The sequence below is a fragment of the Hippichthys cyanospilos genome, chromosome 6 (assembly GCF_059441005.1).
Source record: "Hippichthys cyanospilos isolate Australia breed blue-spotted pipefish chromosome 6, RoL_Hcya_1.0, whole genome shotgun sequence".
Lineage (NCBI taxonomy): Eukaryota > Metazoa > Chordata > Actinopteri > Syngnathiformes > Syngnathidae > Hippichthys > Hippichthys cyanospilos.
The window spans coordinates 6410001-6425413 of NC_142374.1; the positions used below are offsets into that span (position 1 = coordinate 6410001).

The 15413-nt window shown below is 39.3% G+C and overlaps 1 protein-coding gene across 3 annotated transcripts in view; it reads right to left on the reverse strand.

The window, feature by feature from the left end:
* banp (BTG3 associated nuclear protein) overlaps positions 1 to 15413 on the reverse strand; it is an 80911-nt gene that overhangs the window by 61687 nt on the left and 3811 nt on the right. For all 3 annotated transcript variants that reach the window (XM_088417199.1, XM_088417197.1, XM_088417198.1), the window contains exons 2-8: positions 11128 to 11206; positions 10929 to 11041; positions 10605 to 10804; positions 10419 to 10499; positions 9180 to 9346; positions 7603 to 7842; positions 6308 to 6466 (exon numbers count right to left, since the gene is read on the reverse strand). In XM_088417199.1, the coding sequence (XP_088273325.1) occupies positions 6308 to 6466; positions 7603 to 7842; positions 9180 to 9346; positions 10419 to 10499; positions 10605 to 10804; positions 10929 to 11041; positions 11128 to 11197 (1030 nt within the window). In that variant the 5' untranslated portion in view covers positions 11198 to 11206. The remainder of the gene's footprint in view (positions 1 to 6307; positions 6467 to 7602; positions 7843 to 9179; positions 9347 to 10418; positions 10500 to 10604; positions 10805 to 10928; positions 11042 to 11127; positions 11207 to 15413) is intronic.

Genomic DNA, 15413 nt, shown 5'->3' on the forward strand with positions numbered 1-15413 from the left:
CTCATGTACTTGTGTGAATAGAAAAATACATTAAGACTGTGTGAAGCATACATTAACTACAGATCCTAATATTATGCCCATTCTGTATTCATAATGTATAGGGTGTACAGTGAACCCTCGCTACTTCGCGATTCCACAATCGAGGATTCACCACAGCGCAGATTTTTTTTTTTTTTACATTACACGAATTCACCACATCGCGGATTTTTTTAACATTACGCAGATTCACGACTTCAAGGACTTTTTTTTTTGCATTACATATTGAACTGTTGCAATAGCTCCTAAGGGCGCTGCTCCCGCGAAGGCTTGTACTGAGCCTAAACACCAACAAAAAAGGATGACAATTGTTGAGATGCTCCGCCATTTGGGAGAGAACGAATCCACCTTTGGGTAAATTAAGGACAGAGGCGAACATCACAAGACGGCTGCCATCACCTTTGGCAATTCAGCAAAGCCAGTTGTTAACGGCTCCATATGGAAGCTGCTTTAGCAATTTAGATTGCCGTCTTCCGACGGAAGCAGAAAATAGTGAAAACCTTTCTTTTGAAGTCTCGCGCAGCAGCAGTCATATTAATATCGGCCCGGATGTTGAATTATAGTCTAATCTTTACATGATCAAAGATGATTACAATGGAGAGTTTTATACATTTTATAAAAGAAATCTAGGGAAGTGGTTTCCAACGGTCTGATGAACGTCATCTTTGCTCCTCTGTCTCTGCCTCCTGTATGTGTGTTGACAGCAACAGTGCTGGGGTGCGCTTCACGAGGTACAAGGCGCGGCGTGCCTGTGGAGTTTTAATTTACTCCCGCCCCACAGGCACATTCATGTCAGTCAAGAAGCGCACCCACAGCAAAAGGCACACACGCACACACATTTTCCAGGCAGAGAGAGTAAGGAGCAGACGTTTCTTTTAAAATAAAATGGTGTTTCAAGTGTAAACTCTCCATTGTAATAACCTTTAATCATGTACAGATTAGACTTTAATTCAACGTTCGGGCTGCTGCTAATATGACCGCAACTGCGCGAGACTTCAAAGGAAAAGAGGAACAGTTATATTGTAAATTCATCATTGCCACTGAGTTGATGTTCATGAGGGTGGATTGCGTACGTGCTTGTGTAAGCAGGGGGGAGGTCCTTTGTGTGCTCTGGTTGGAGCGGGCATGTCACGGGACAGCTAATAGGGGCCCTACAACGTTGAGCAAAGGGGCTTGTTTACATTGTATTGGCGGGCGACGACGGCGTGATCATTAATAGAAATACGTTTCGATTTATTGTTTTGGAGTTGCCACGTTCAGTTGTGAAGTTGTAAGCAAAATAAAAGCCACGTTGTTGAGCCATATTAGTCTGACCGCTCTTTAATCTGAGCTGCTTTGTGGATGAGATAATCCAGCACAGCCTATGCAGTCTCTCACGCTCTCCTCAAGTTCTCTACTGTTCAGTGTATAAGGTTTATTTATTTAAGATTTAAGTAAATATGTGTACTGCAGTAATAGTTAGTTGTCTTAAATAATATGTATAGCATGAAGACTTTTCACATTTAAAGTAAATAAATAATAATTGTTTTGTGTTGTTTTTTTTTGTTTGTTTTTTTTAATGTGAAAAGTGGAGGCGCTACTTGGCAGATTTTCAGATTTCGCGGCCGGTTACGGAATGTATCTACCGTGATAAACGAGGGTTCACTGTATTTGATGCTTCCTGTGGCAAGATGAAAAAGGTTCGTGCTCTCAGCCTGATGAGTACAACATTCAAAAAAAAAAGTGACACGATACACGATAGTTTCTGCATATTGTACAACTGGAAAATACAAACCATTTACATTTTTCAAAAGTGTGGCCATCTGTGGACAAGGTCATTTATAATGTACTGTAAGCATAAACATTCACATACACAAACAGGGATGCTTGAGCAAGTAATCTAAACTATAAACCTCAGACTTTAAACACTTCACCAGTAGCCCGACACCCCTGAAAGAATATGTCATTTGGGGTCCAGTATAGCTTTGATGAATCAAAATCTGCCAATCACTTTGTTTATTTCTCTAGGTCTTTTTTCTGTTGTCTTGGTGTTAAACCTAAAAGGGTCCCATCTTTCATTACTATGACAACACAATCATTTATGAAAATAATCCGATCTACCCGGGCTGCACAGTAAATTAATTTTAATCGCGATCACGATTAATTAAGATGATCCTCTGCGATATTAACATTTAAAAAGCCGACAATACATGTCAAATCAAGCACTTTGTCATCCTACCACCAATGTTTCCCATGTTTGCATGCCAAATGTTTATGCTTTTCTCACCCTAATATATTATTTACAAGTGTGAAATGGCAATGAGTTTCTCACTTGATTCCTAATTTATACAGTGCTAGCTGTCAATTGAGACACAATTTTGAAAAAAGTTTAAAAAATTAGAATAAATTCAATTTTAAATGACCAAAAACGACATTTTGACTGCTAATTGATTAAAATTTGCTTAAAAGTAAATATTGTGCTTGGTTCTAAGTAGGCTTCATTTCTTTCATAGGTTTGCACTCAGGAAGTAAGTTAGCTGTGTTGCCCTGTGTGTCTTTGACATAATTATTAACTTGATTTTAGTTTATTGTTATTATTTGAAAGTATCAAGCTTTGAAGCTTTGTTTATATACTGATTGGTTTTTTTGTTGTTGTTTTGTTTTAATGGGGCAATAAATAGACATGTTTGACCAAACATGATGAATATTCATGATTAATAATCGTGATTTCAATATTGACCAAAATAATCGTGATTATTATTTTGGCCATGATCGTGCAGCCCTACGGTCTACTTTGATTGGTCAGACAAGTACCGTATTTTCTGCACTTTAAGGCGCACCTAAAAGCCATAATTTTTTTAAAAACTTGATGGTGCGCCTTATAGTCAAGTGTGCCTTATAGATGGATCAATGTTGAGATTTGTAGATGGGGAATGAACTGATAAAGTAAGCTTTACCTGTTTCTTTTGTGTGTTTATAGTTGAACAAGTTGAGTTATTGTTATTACTTTGAGTATTACTATATTGTGATTGAAAAAGTTTTAAAATATGTCATTAATTGAGGGTGCACCTTATAATCCGGTGCGCCTTATAAATGGAAAAGGTTTTAAAATGTCATTAATTGAGGGTGCGGCTTAAAGTGTATAATACGGTAAACCTAAACAAATGAAGTGTCTAAAGTGCATAATTCTCTGTAAGATCTATTTGCTGCCAACCTCCATGCATAATTCTCTTTAAGATCTATTTGCTGCCACCCTCCATCCATCCAGTTTCTGTAGCCGCTTATCCGCACAGGGGTCGCAGGCTTGCTGGCACCTATCTCAGCTGGCTTCGGGCAGTAGGCGGGGGTCACCCTGAGCGGGTTGCCAGCCAATCGCAGGGCACACAGAGATGAACGACCTATCACACGCCCAATCACATCTAAGGACAATTTAGTATGTCCAATTCACCTGCCATGCATGTTTTTGGGGAGTGGGAGGAAGCCGGAGTGACCAGAGAGAACCCACGCGGGCTCGAGGAGAACATGCAAAGCCAGGTGGATTTGAACCGGGACCTTTGAACTGTGAGGCGGAAGTGCTATTCACTACGCCACCGAGCCGCCTATTTGCTGCCACACACACACTAATTGTCTAAAAAAGGTCCAGGGAACTCTTCATAGACAGCCATTTTTATGTTTCCGTCTTCCAACACACCTGATTCAAGTAATCACCTTAAATGCATGCTCTGTGAAAGCCCAATAACGATCCTAATCATTTGTATCTGGAGTGTTCAAAAAGGGAGACCTCAAGAATAGCTTTTGAGAAACAAGAGTGGACCACTGTCATCACGGAATAAAAATACATCAGTGACTGTTTTGAGTAAAGATTCAATACATTCATACTATACTAATCCATGTACAGCAGAGCAGTCCTACTTTAAAATTCAGACCATTTGAAATGTGTGCCACTTGCCCTAACCATCTATGATTATTAATAGGGGTGGAAATCTTTGAAAGTCTCATAATTCAATTTTTGGGTCTCCCATTTGATTCAGATTCGATTTTCAATTCAATATGATTTGCTTCGATTAAAAATGATTTCTGCTTCAATCTATAGATGTGTAAAGAATCATCATACTACAGCTAGTTCTTCAGTCTGCTTTACAAGACAGAATAGCAAAAGGAGACATTTTAAAAAATGTTTAAAATTCCATCACTTTTCTGATTTTCTGCTACATAATCATCAATAATTGGTAGTCAACTATCAAAGGCTGAATTAGTTAATCTAACAGATCAATGGTACGATTTTTATTACATTATTTCATAAATAAATAAATAACCATCATCCATCATATATAGCTGTTTATCCTCACTAGGGTCGCTTTCTGGTGCCTAAATAAATAATTTTACCGTAAGCACAGTAACAGGGTTGCAGGTAGCAGGCCTGCAAATCAGCACTAATCTTAGCTTTCTCTCAGAAGTAGTCTGGAGGAGTCTCTTAAGCAAGCTGGATGTACTGCTGATCAAGAGGATAAACTTACTTATGTAAACAAGAAATAAAAATAAAAAAAATCACTCTTATTCTGATTATATGCATCACAGGTTTGCATGAGGTAGAGTAAGACATTCAAGTAATGATCACTGTTTTATAAAAATATCAAAAATAGAAGCAGACATATGATTGTTCTACCCATTCTTTTGTCGGTATCTTTGTAACATCGTATTTTTTTTATTTTTTTTTTTAAACATAGTAAGAAGTTCACACTTTTTCAATTTGTTTTCATATTCATTCCAAAGTAGAACACCTTTTACTGAAACACACATTTGCTTTACGTTGGTTCTTTTATAATTACACCTTCGCCTATTTAAAATTTGATGGCTATGACGTAAAGTATACGGTACTCCAATTCTGTAATATGTTATATTGTAAATTTTATTATAGACAGTATTTTAATTCATTTACAAGTATGTAATATGTGTTTGCGTGTTAATTTGGAGTATGCATCCATTGTTTTGTATTTTATTTTGTTTTATGGACAGGTTGAATTTTTTTGTCGTGTTGATTACAGACCATTTGCTTTCCGTTCTGCGTGAATATTTGTTCCTGGTTAGCGCACTTAATTAACAAGTGCGCACAAGAGAGAAAAAAGTGTATTAGAACGATCATTATCAGGTGTGAGGAGGGAGAGCAGAAGAAGACATGATCTATTTAGAAGGAAGGCGGCAGAAATATTTATCACGGCTTCAGTGTGATTGAGACCTACGATAGAGAAAAGCCTCTTTCAAAGCTTACACAATCGCCAGATCCGGTGAAACTCCATTCGTTAGCAGCTGAGTGAAACGTTGCATTTACATTTCATGGCCGTGTGGCTTTCATGCATCGCGCACGTTTGCAAAATGCAATAAAATTCTTTTCAATGAGGATAGGTGGTTGAATTTCCTCCATTGTTTTTGTGCATCCAGCCACGCAGGCTTGACTTCCATCATCCATCATCTTGACCACTTATCCTCACAAGGGTTGTGGGTGTGGCTGGAGCCTATCCCAGCTGACTCAGGACAGCAGGTGGGATAAACCCAGAATTGAATGCCAGCTAATCACAGGGAACACACATCATTTCCACATACAAACCCACTTAAGGACAATTTAGAATCTCCAATTTACCTACCACGGAATGTGGGAAAAAAATCTAACTCCTTAGAAAAATCCCACGCAGGCACAAAGAGAAAACGCAAACTCCACACAGGAAGGGTCGGAGCCGGAAGTGAACCCACGCACTGCACTGAGACGGACGTGCTTGCCATTCTGCCTCCTCTCAACTAAATAAACTTAACTTTCACATTGGCCTATCATTTGTAGTCATACTGTTCAAATTATTCTTTGTTAATGTTCAATTAAACACCATCTTTACGTGTGACCTTCCAGGCTGGGTAAGCAGAAATTGGTTCGTTACAAATCCAAATATTGTATAATCAAAAATCGTGGGACTGATTGCAGGAAAAAAATGCTGCTTTCTATTCTGAGAAAGGCCAACATACCTTTTGAGTAAAACTGCTCAGACATTCTATACCTTACATAGTTACTGAATACTAAAAACGAAAATCTACTGACAAAAACTTGAGCAAAATGGATTAAAAAAGGCTGTTTTCAAAATATATCAAGCTGTTGAGACTCCACGGGAACACAAAAGTCAAAGGATGTTAGTGTATGTCAGTTCATTTTGGTGTCATCTAACAATACCATTTTTCTGTCAACAAACTACAACAGTTTTAATGCAGGGCAAAATTAATGTTGGATAATTTGTTATCTGTACCTTACCTGAGCCTGAACCACGAGGCGTGCGCTTGGAGAAGCTCTTAACTGCCAAACTCTGACCACGTTGCTTACGTCTCCAGGCCGTGCGACACTTTGAGTCAATGCTTTGTTTGATGCGATACCAGTCTGACTCGGAGATGCCAAATTTGTGAAACAAGTGGCCTACAGAGAAACAGAGAGGCCTGGATCATCGAACACACAGATTTTAATATCCACTTTGAATGCATAAAATCACTTTGTACTAGTAATTTGAATTTGTTGCGAAATAAATCATGCTTTCAACCGATACATTATTGACAAACATAGCAATCCGAAGACAGTGGATGCCAAACTTTGTTACAGCGTCACCAATAAAGGGCATTATGATAGTCAAACGGAAAGCTTTCTAAAGGTGTCAATTGATTCAGATCAATTTATTTAAAATGGAAGGAGTTAAAGATGTCTGCTTCTTCACCTTCAAGTGTTACCACAGATGGCAGACGTATCAAATATTATTACTTGCGGAGATGACACTTAGCTAAATCTGCAGCTATTGATGGCTGCCCTAACGAGCTGTTAACAAAATATACATGTCAAAACAATCTGAATACTATATACTCCAGGGAAAGTGAAGGTTATCTGAAAAAATGTAATGGGGGGGGGGAAGAGGAGCCCTTTCACACCTGGTTCAGATAGGAGTAGCAGGTGGCACTATTTTTCTTTTTTGTAAAGGAAGTCAGAGTGAGTCATTCAACTGGCTGTGCTCAAGATCAAGCACACCATTGTACTTCAGCGCTTGTTTGATATACTTGTACAATCCATACACATGTGCAAAACACAGTATGTTATGTAGCTACAGGATTCAAAAAGAAATCAAAGCGCTCAATGACTTGAACGTGACTGTTTTCAGATCATTCTTCCAGACATGTGCTTGTCATTTAGAGTCTGGTATGTTATAAAATGTGTTGCACATTAACGCTTGTGTGCAATGATGAATGCATGTTGTTGTAGCTTACCATGGGAATAGAGACTGCAGCCTATTTCTGTGTTCAAGTCAATGCCGCTTTGTAATGGCAGGAGGTTGAAATATGGTAAGTTCTCATAGAGTTCATTTACTGATTCAAGGGGGTAAGGATTTAATCCCTGGCTGAGGAAAGGTTTATGTGCATTACTTTGATATACAATAAGCTCTACAAGAATCATGCAATGGTGGCACGGAAAAATACTGCACTGACTCATGGGTCACTGTGAAGTCATTAAATAGTAGCAGCAGCACATTTTCTAAAACTGAACAAAACCAAGCAAATGGCAGGACTCACAGCGAATGCCATAAATCATGAGCGGATCCAGCTGCTTCTTGCCATGCTTGCCCTGCCCAGAGAGGTTGGACATGGCCTGGACCTCCCGATGGAAAAGGTAGTCCAAAAGCGTGAGAGCCATTTTTTCTGCTGTGCGACAGTTGGACGAAATGTGGAGCATGTCGGCTGGCGAGACTGGACAACGAACACGCATCTCTGGGTTACTGTCATCACCCAACCATGTGCCCCCTGGGTAATCTTCTAAAAAACACACAGAAAAATCCATTCAAACCACACACAAACAGCATAACTGTCCTTAAAAAAAAAAAAAAAAAAGCTGAAATCAACTTCATTCATTGTGGAGAAAGTTAATCAAACCATTGTATTAATAACATTTTTTTAATGCTGAATTGATACCACACAAGGAAGCGCATGTAGCATATTTCATGTAATACAACAGCGCCATCATTTGGAAAAAAGGAGAATATATACATTTTCAGTGTGTCAAGAAGTATGCAACTGTCAAAAAAAAAATAATCACGTACAGTATTAAAGAATGAAAACAATTGCATATATTAAAACCAAGAATGACCGTATTTAATAGTCTACTCTGTTGCAAAAATAACCAAAAATAAAAAGCAATGGGAACACTTTTTATGATCAAATATCTTAATTTTACACTCAAGCAAAAACGCCCTAGTGCCTTTCATGAAAAAATTAGAGTTCATCAAAGTGATGAATTTGTATACAGTAATCCATCCTCCAGCGATGAATAACATTAAAGGAATCTGGAGGAGTTTCAGTGTGTAAACAGCGAGGATCCAATCTGAACATGAACATCTGCGATAGCCAATCTCTGAGTTGGCGCTGCATCAAAAACCATCATTCATCCCGAGCTGTTATAACCACATGGGCTCAGGATTACTTTGGCAAAATATTGACTATAACTAGAATAAGTAGTTACAGCCACAAATGCCAGGTAAAACACCAATGAATCCAGACATCCTGTCGACTACTTCCCAGTCGCTGAGACATCTGGTCACCTCAACAGTGGAAACTTGTTTTGTCGTTAAACAAATCCATAACTCAGGTCTTTTTCTGGAAGAAATTGAAGCAATGTAGTCCAAAATAAAAATGAAAAGGTTCATCCTGGCTGTTACCAACAAGCCTAAAGGCCAAGGTTTGTCATGGGATGGAGCTGCCTTTGGTCAGTGCGTTTGGCAAAGGTAACCTATACTACAATAAAATATAACAATACACAGAATTTTTCTTCATTAAATCATCTGACCTATTTCTGCTTTGGTGTCATGGCGCTTTTAATAAGAGATGACACAGAAGGCATTACAAGTACACATTCTACTGAAATGTAGCCCTATGTGAAATAATTTATGTTGTATATTTCACCAACCTTCTGTAACTATTACCTGAGAGCAAAAACAGAACATTATACAAAAACAGATGCTGTAGTGATGATTTGTGATGACTAAAACCAGCACATTTTTCAAATAGTGTCTCACAAAAAGCCTACTTCAAAGTGATCAAACTACATAATATTGTGCACGCATTTGTGTGTCCAAGGCAAAGATGTGACATCTTACCCTCAGAGTTGAGTGTGATGAGTGTGACATTTTGTCCATTTTGTGCATTGTTTGGATGGCCACCATTGGAGTCACTAGCTTCAGAGCCGCTCTCCACTTCCTCCTGACTCTCCTCAGGACCAGGCACCTTCACCAGGATTGTGTTTTGCCGCCTCTTAGCTATCGTGCTGCAAAGAGACACTGTTTTATTGAGGCTGGTTGGACACCTATAAATTACAGCATAAACATTCTAACAAAGCCACTGTAACTATACACCCATCAATATCGTATATCCAAGCAAAGCTTGCAGGTAGGGTTGGGCAATGTTTCAATTTGAAGGATTCGGATTGATTGCCTTGATTCTGTGAAACTGCCTTGAAGAAGCCACTCATGCCGCTACAAGTGGGTTTTGTTTTTAATATGTCCATGTAGGAAGTCCTAATAATAAAGACATTTTAAATTTTAAAGTTTTTTCTCAATATTTTGACTTTGGATCTTGAATACCTTGGACTAAAGAGCACCTAAACCAAAAAATCTTTTATGCAAAGAGCACACCATCATCTACAAAACCACAAGATTCAAATTTATTTGGAAAAAAAAAAAATCTTACTATGCAGTTACTTCAATTTTGGGGCATCAATACCATTTCCAGCACAGTATAACTTCTAATCAGAGTTAAGTTGTAATCTAGCTCACTACTCTTGGCAAGAAGATACCGAATCCCAGTCACCCAAGTACTGTACACTGCAGTACAATTTTCCACCAGAAGTAGATGCTAATTGACTGTGAAACGTTTTGGGAGTCTGCAATTGGCTGCCTCCCAGTTCAGGGTGCCGCTAGCCTACAGCCCTTAGACATAATAGTCCCTTAGTCATAGAGACCAGCGAGCCAGGGAACCTAATGAGGATAAGCGGCTCTTGAAAATGGGTGGATGGATTGGTGTTTTGAGACTTTGTACACATTCTCAGGAGAAAAAACTAAAAATGTCTCTGTGGAAGATGGCTAAAATAATATTCCACCAAGGCAATGGGTCTGTGTGGAACCGAACCTAATTAACATGACTAATATTATTTTTGACAGTCCTACAGAGTAGAAACAACCATTGAATCAGGGACGATTAGAAATAATGAGTACAAAGAAAAAACACATTTTGAAGAGCTATTTTCAGGGTGGTTCTAATACTCAAGTGTGTGGTACTGGCGGGAAATTACAGTACTTCAGAATCGCTGCCAATGAAGCATAAGACTACAAACAACTCACTTGCTGAGCAGGTTTTCTAGTGAGGGATCTTCTTGCTTCATGGATTCACTGCTCACAATCACATTTGTTTGTGGAACAACACTATGAGGAAAATGCAGAAACCAGTATTCTTTGAAACATTAGGTATTTCCATCTAAATAAAACTCCAAATTAAATTGTGTGCCTTCCAAAAATTGTGATGCTTACCATCGCACTTTATTCCAAGTTTGAGTGGCACCCTGGGGTGACCCGGCTACCATAGGAACTTGAATAGAATTTTTGGCACATGGTACCAGGCTATCCAGCTTTTGTGCAAGCGCCTTACATGTGGCGTCCAGAGCCTGCAGCTTGGATTCAATCCCTTCCAATCGCTGGCTGACTGATGATGTGAATGAGACCATCAGGTTCTGAGAACAAAGTTGTTCCAATACAAAGACATTACAAGACAAGACAATTCCCAAACGTAAAAACAATAAACTATGGAGTAAAATGAGGGATTTGAACTGTTTTGCTATAGGAAAGCTTAAATACCTTAATATAGCCTAAGTCTTGGTTGTTGCTGCTGTTCTCTTGGCTGTTACTGAATTTTCTCTTTTTCTTCTGAGGACTCGCTTCGTTTTGTCCTTGATTGTCCAGCATGTTTGCTATGATGCAAAAAGTCATGTTTCAACTACAAGCATAGGTCGTGAGAATGTTAGCATCATTGCTCATGGCTGTCAATGAATCTTACCTGTTCGGCCATCGGGACTAAAATCCTCCACTGTTATTTGTACAATTTCTTCCAGCTCCTCTTCAGACATTGCTCAACGCTAGAATAAGATGAAAATAAGTCTTGAAATAGACAACTTGTGCGAACCCTCTCAAAATCGTCTTTTACTACATTTGTAAAATGGCATTGAAGAAATGTTTTCATGAAAAGTGGATGTGAATAAAACCACACAAAATGGAAGTGTGCAATGTTTTTGCAGATGAATTTACAATTGTAAAAATATTTTGCTGCAATATGATTAACCTAAACATTTGTAGCTCAAATCAATGTTTTCAGCTGAAATGCTATTAACCTTGGAGTTTGCATGTTCTCCCCATGCTAGCGTGGGTCTTCTCCAGGCTCTCTGGTCTCCTTCCAGGTTTCAGAATAATGTGTGGTAGGTGTGTTGGACACTCCAAATTACCCTTTAGTGTGATTTTGAGTGTGAGTGGTTGTTTGTCTCTAAGAACCCTGCGATTTGTAAAACCATTAATGGTGTTTCCCCCCCCCATATGCTACCATTAAGATAGCAGGGACTTGTATTGTAGGGGCGGTATAGCTTAGTGGAAGAGTGGTCATCTCCTAAACAGGCTGTGGGTTCAATCCCTGACCATTGTGATCATGTAAGTGATTGTGATCATGTACTTAAGCAAAATACTGAACCCCCAGTTACTCCTGATGCTTTGTCATCTGCAGGCAGATGTGTAGTTGGAGTAAAAGCGCTTTGATTACTAAAGTAGAAAAGCACTGCATATGTGCAAGGCCATGTCATTCTATGTTTAGTTTGACAATGCAGTCGGCCCCCGGCTTACGAGCACCCTGATTTACGAACAATTCGCCTTACGAGCGTGGATCAGGGAGATTTTTGTCCTCCGCTTACGAACAAACCTCTCGCCTTACGAGCAATTCGACATGCCGGCCATTGAGTATGTAGAAATGTTCTCGTTAAATTACGTCAATAAAATCAACAGTAGCGACATCATCAATCATCAGTAAATACTTGTGGTAGTAACGTGAACGCTATTGGTCTTACAACGTCACACTGACTGTCTCACTCACGGTGTCTAAATATATTACCATTTAAGTGTAGTGTTTGTACAGCTAAAGGGAAAAACAGCTGACATGAAATTAAATGTGCCGATTGCAGGACAAAGAATTGTCATTGGTTTAAATGTGTGTTTTTTTTAAATTAATTGTCAATACATTCCAACCGTTTAAAAAAAAAAGTGCGAATAATTATCAGTCAGTCACGGAGATGCGAATATGCTATTGGTCGATTAAGGTCACCCGGTCTCACTCACGGAGATGCTATTGGCCGGCGTCACACGTCAATCACAGAAATGCCGATATGCTATTGGCCGAACGCCTTTATCTAGCTTGAAGGGACAGGATGGAAGGAAGCAGAGAAAATTAGTGAAAAACGGAATGTTGTGAAGACTTTGCAAACTTTATCTGTTAGACATAGCTTCTAAAATTACTAGCAGCGGTAAAGAAAGAAATAAGAGGATGATGTTTTAGTATCTGCGTGATTTGCACCCTGACTGAAAGAGTTACTGTAACACTGTAAGACCAATAGCATATATATCGCCGTGTTAACTTTGAGCGTTGGACTCTGCCCCCTATGCTTACACCCAGCTCAAGTCTCGTCGTTTCAAAGGTAAAAGCTATTTATCCAATGTATTTATTATAAAATGCAAGTGTACAGCAGATTATGTCACTCAATTTTAATATATGTATACAGTGTGTCGTTTTTACCTAAGGCTTCTGCGCGCGATGCACGCATTCACGAATTAACATGGGTTTGGATTGCCCGCTATACGAGCAATTCGAGACACGAGCGTAGCCGCTGAACGGATTAAGTTCGTAACCCGGGGGCCCACTGTACATTTCAACTGGGGATGGCATTTTCAAGAACTGATCACATTATGACCAAATGCTTCCATTTGGTTTTTGCACAACTGACTTGACTTTCATTGTCAGTATACAGCGCATCAATCTCAAATTTGCACCATCAAGTAAAAAAAAAAAAAAGACGATGGCTCATCTCTTTAAAAAAAAAAAACAAATAAAAAACAAAACATTTCAGGTCACCACTTTAATGAAATCAAGGCAAAAGCAATATTTGTTTTGTTGATTTTACATGGTGAGGCCTATGTGCTTCTTGCTCCAGATACCCTATCTTGCCATATTTAAAAAAAAAACATGCGTTTGGTTAATTGATATCCATAAGTGTAAATAAATGAGTGATTTTGTATTATGCCTGCAACTGACTAGTGACCAGCTCAGTGTCTTTCAATTTCCAATGTCAAACACTATGGATGGGAATATTACTTTCTCATTCACCATTGACTCAAAGGGGCTAAAGAAAAAGGTGCATACTATTACTGTACAGTCCATTTTCTCTTTTTAATAATTTGTGTGCTTCTTAAGATGTGAACTGTTAATGACATTCTTATGTGATGTAATGTGGGTATGTTTCCACAGAGAAAAAAAAGATATCCCGCTATACGAGAGGCAATGATGAGAGGTTTAGCAGATTATTCTCGCTTAACCGGTGGATGGCTGGTTTCTGTAAAGAGCAGGGTTTCCAGTTTGTAGATAATTGGCCCTCTTTCTGGGGCCGGCCCGACCTGCTGAGGACAGATGGCCTTCACCCTAACTGGAAAGGCGCTGTCACTCTTTCTAGAAACATAGATTACTGTTTGAGCCTTCCATGACTTCCCACATTAGAGCATGTCGGGTCGCAGGCGAGTAGCGAGCCTGCTAGAACGGGTGTGGAGTCGTTAAGGCTAGAGTTAACCGGCACTAGGCTGGACTGTTACAACACACATAGCATACTTAGTCTAGGTCACTGCAATCCACACACTGTTTCAATACCTAATGCTGAATGCCCCAATGATAAGATTTCTGCTGAGGTGGTGTTGATTAAGGAAAACAGCCCTGCCTCTTTAATCAGTAAGACTAGTGACAAAGTGCCTAGGCGAAATATTAATATCAATATGCGCGCTGTAGTCGTCGACAATCGAATTCCTACTTTACTAACATCGCGACGAGGTTTTAATTACTCAAAATATAGAGCAAGCCCCAGCCATAAAAATCTTGTTGGTATTAGTACTACCAACACGAGGACTCAGAATAGTCCGGGAAAAATGTCCCAGTTTAAATTCGGCTTCATAAATATTAGGTCACTCGCTTCAAAAGCCCTTCTTGTAAATGATCTTATTACAGATCAAAATCTTAACGTGCTTGGTCTCTGCGAAACCTGGCTAAAACCAAATGAATTCTTACCATTAAATGAGGCCTCACCCGCAAACTTTGTGGGCTCACATGTTGCCCGTCCTTGTAAAAAAGGGGGGGGTGTCGCCCTAATTTCGGAATCTGATCTTAGGCTTAGCACGAGCACGAGTCACACTTTCAAGACATTTGAGGCTCTCGTTATGCGATCGAGCTCCTCACCACCATTTTATGTGGTAGTTATTTACCGTCCTCCTGGCCCATACTCTGGATTCTTAGATGAATTCCCTGAACTTATGGCTGACTTAATAACTCACACAGATAATATATTAATTATGGGTGACTTCAATATTCATATGAACTCCCCATCAGAGCCACTTACTGTAGCTTTTCAAGCAATAATCGATGCATTTGGTTTTACACAAATAATAAAAGCAGCAACACACCGGAATGGTAATATCTTAGACTTAGTGCTAACCCGTGGCCTAACTGCCTCAAACGTCATAATTCTGCCACATACTAACGTTATGTCTGATCATTATCTTATAACATTTGAAGTCCTAGCTCAGTGTGGTCTTGTTGTCCACAACCAAGGCTTTAAGAGCCGTGATATTAATTCTTCAACGACTGCTGCACTTTCTGAATTACTGCCTTCCGCAACAGCTGCCTTTCCGTCCTTCACTGGCTCAGTCGATAAGCTCGCGAATGATTTTAATTCGGTTCTTCTAAATTCCCTAAACTCTATTGCGCCGCTGAAACTTAAAACTCGTCCGAAGCGGCGCACTCCGTGGTTTACGGAGGAAACGCGTACGTGTAAACTGTTAAGTAGACAACTTGAGCGTAAATGGCGAACAACTAAACTTGAGGTTTTCCGTCAGGCCTGGTGCGATAGCTTGCTGAAATATAAAGAGGCTCTTAGGCTAGCAAAAACTAATCACTTTTCCAAAATGATTAGTCTTAATAAAAACAACCCAAAGTATTTATTTGAGACGGTAGCGCAGCTAACACAGCAGCAGCAGGTTAATCAAAATTCC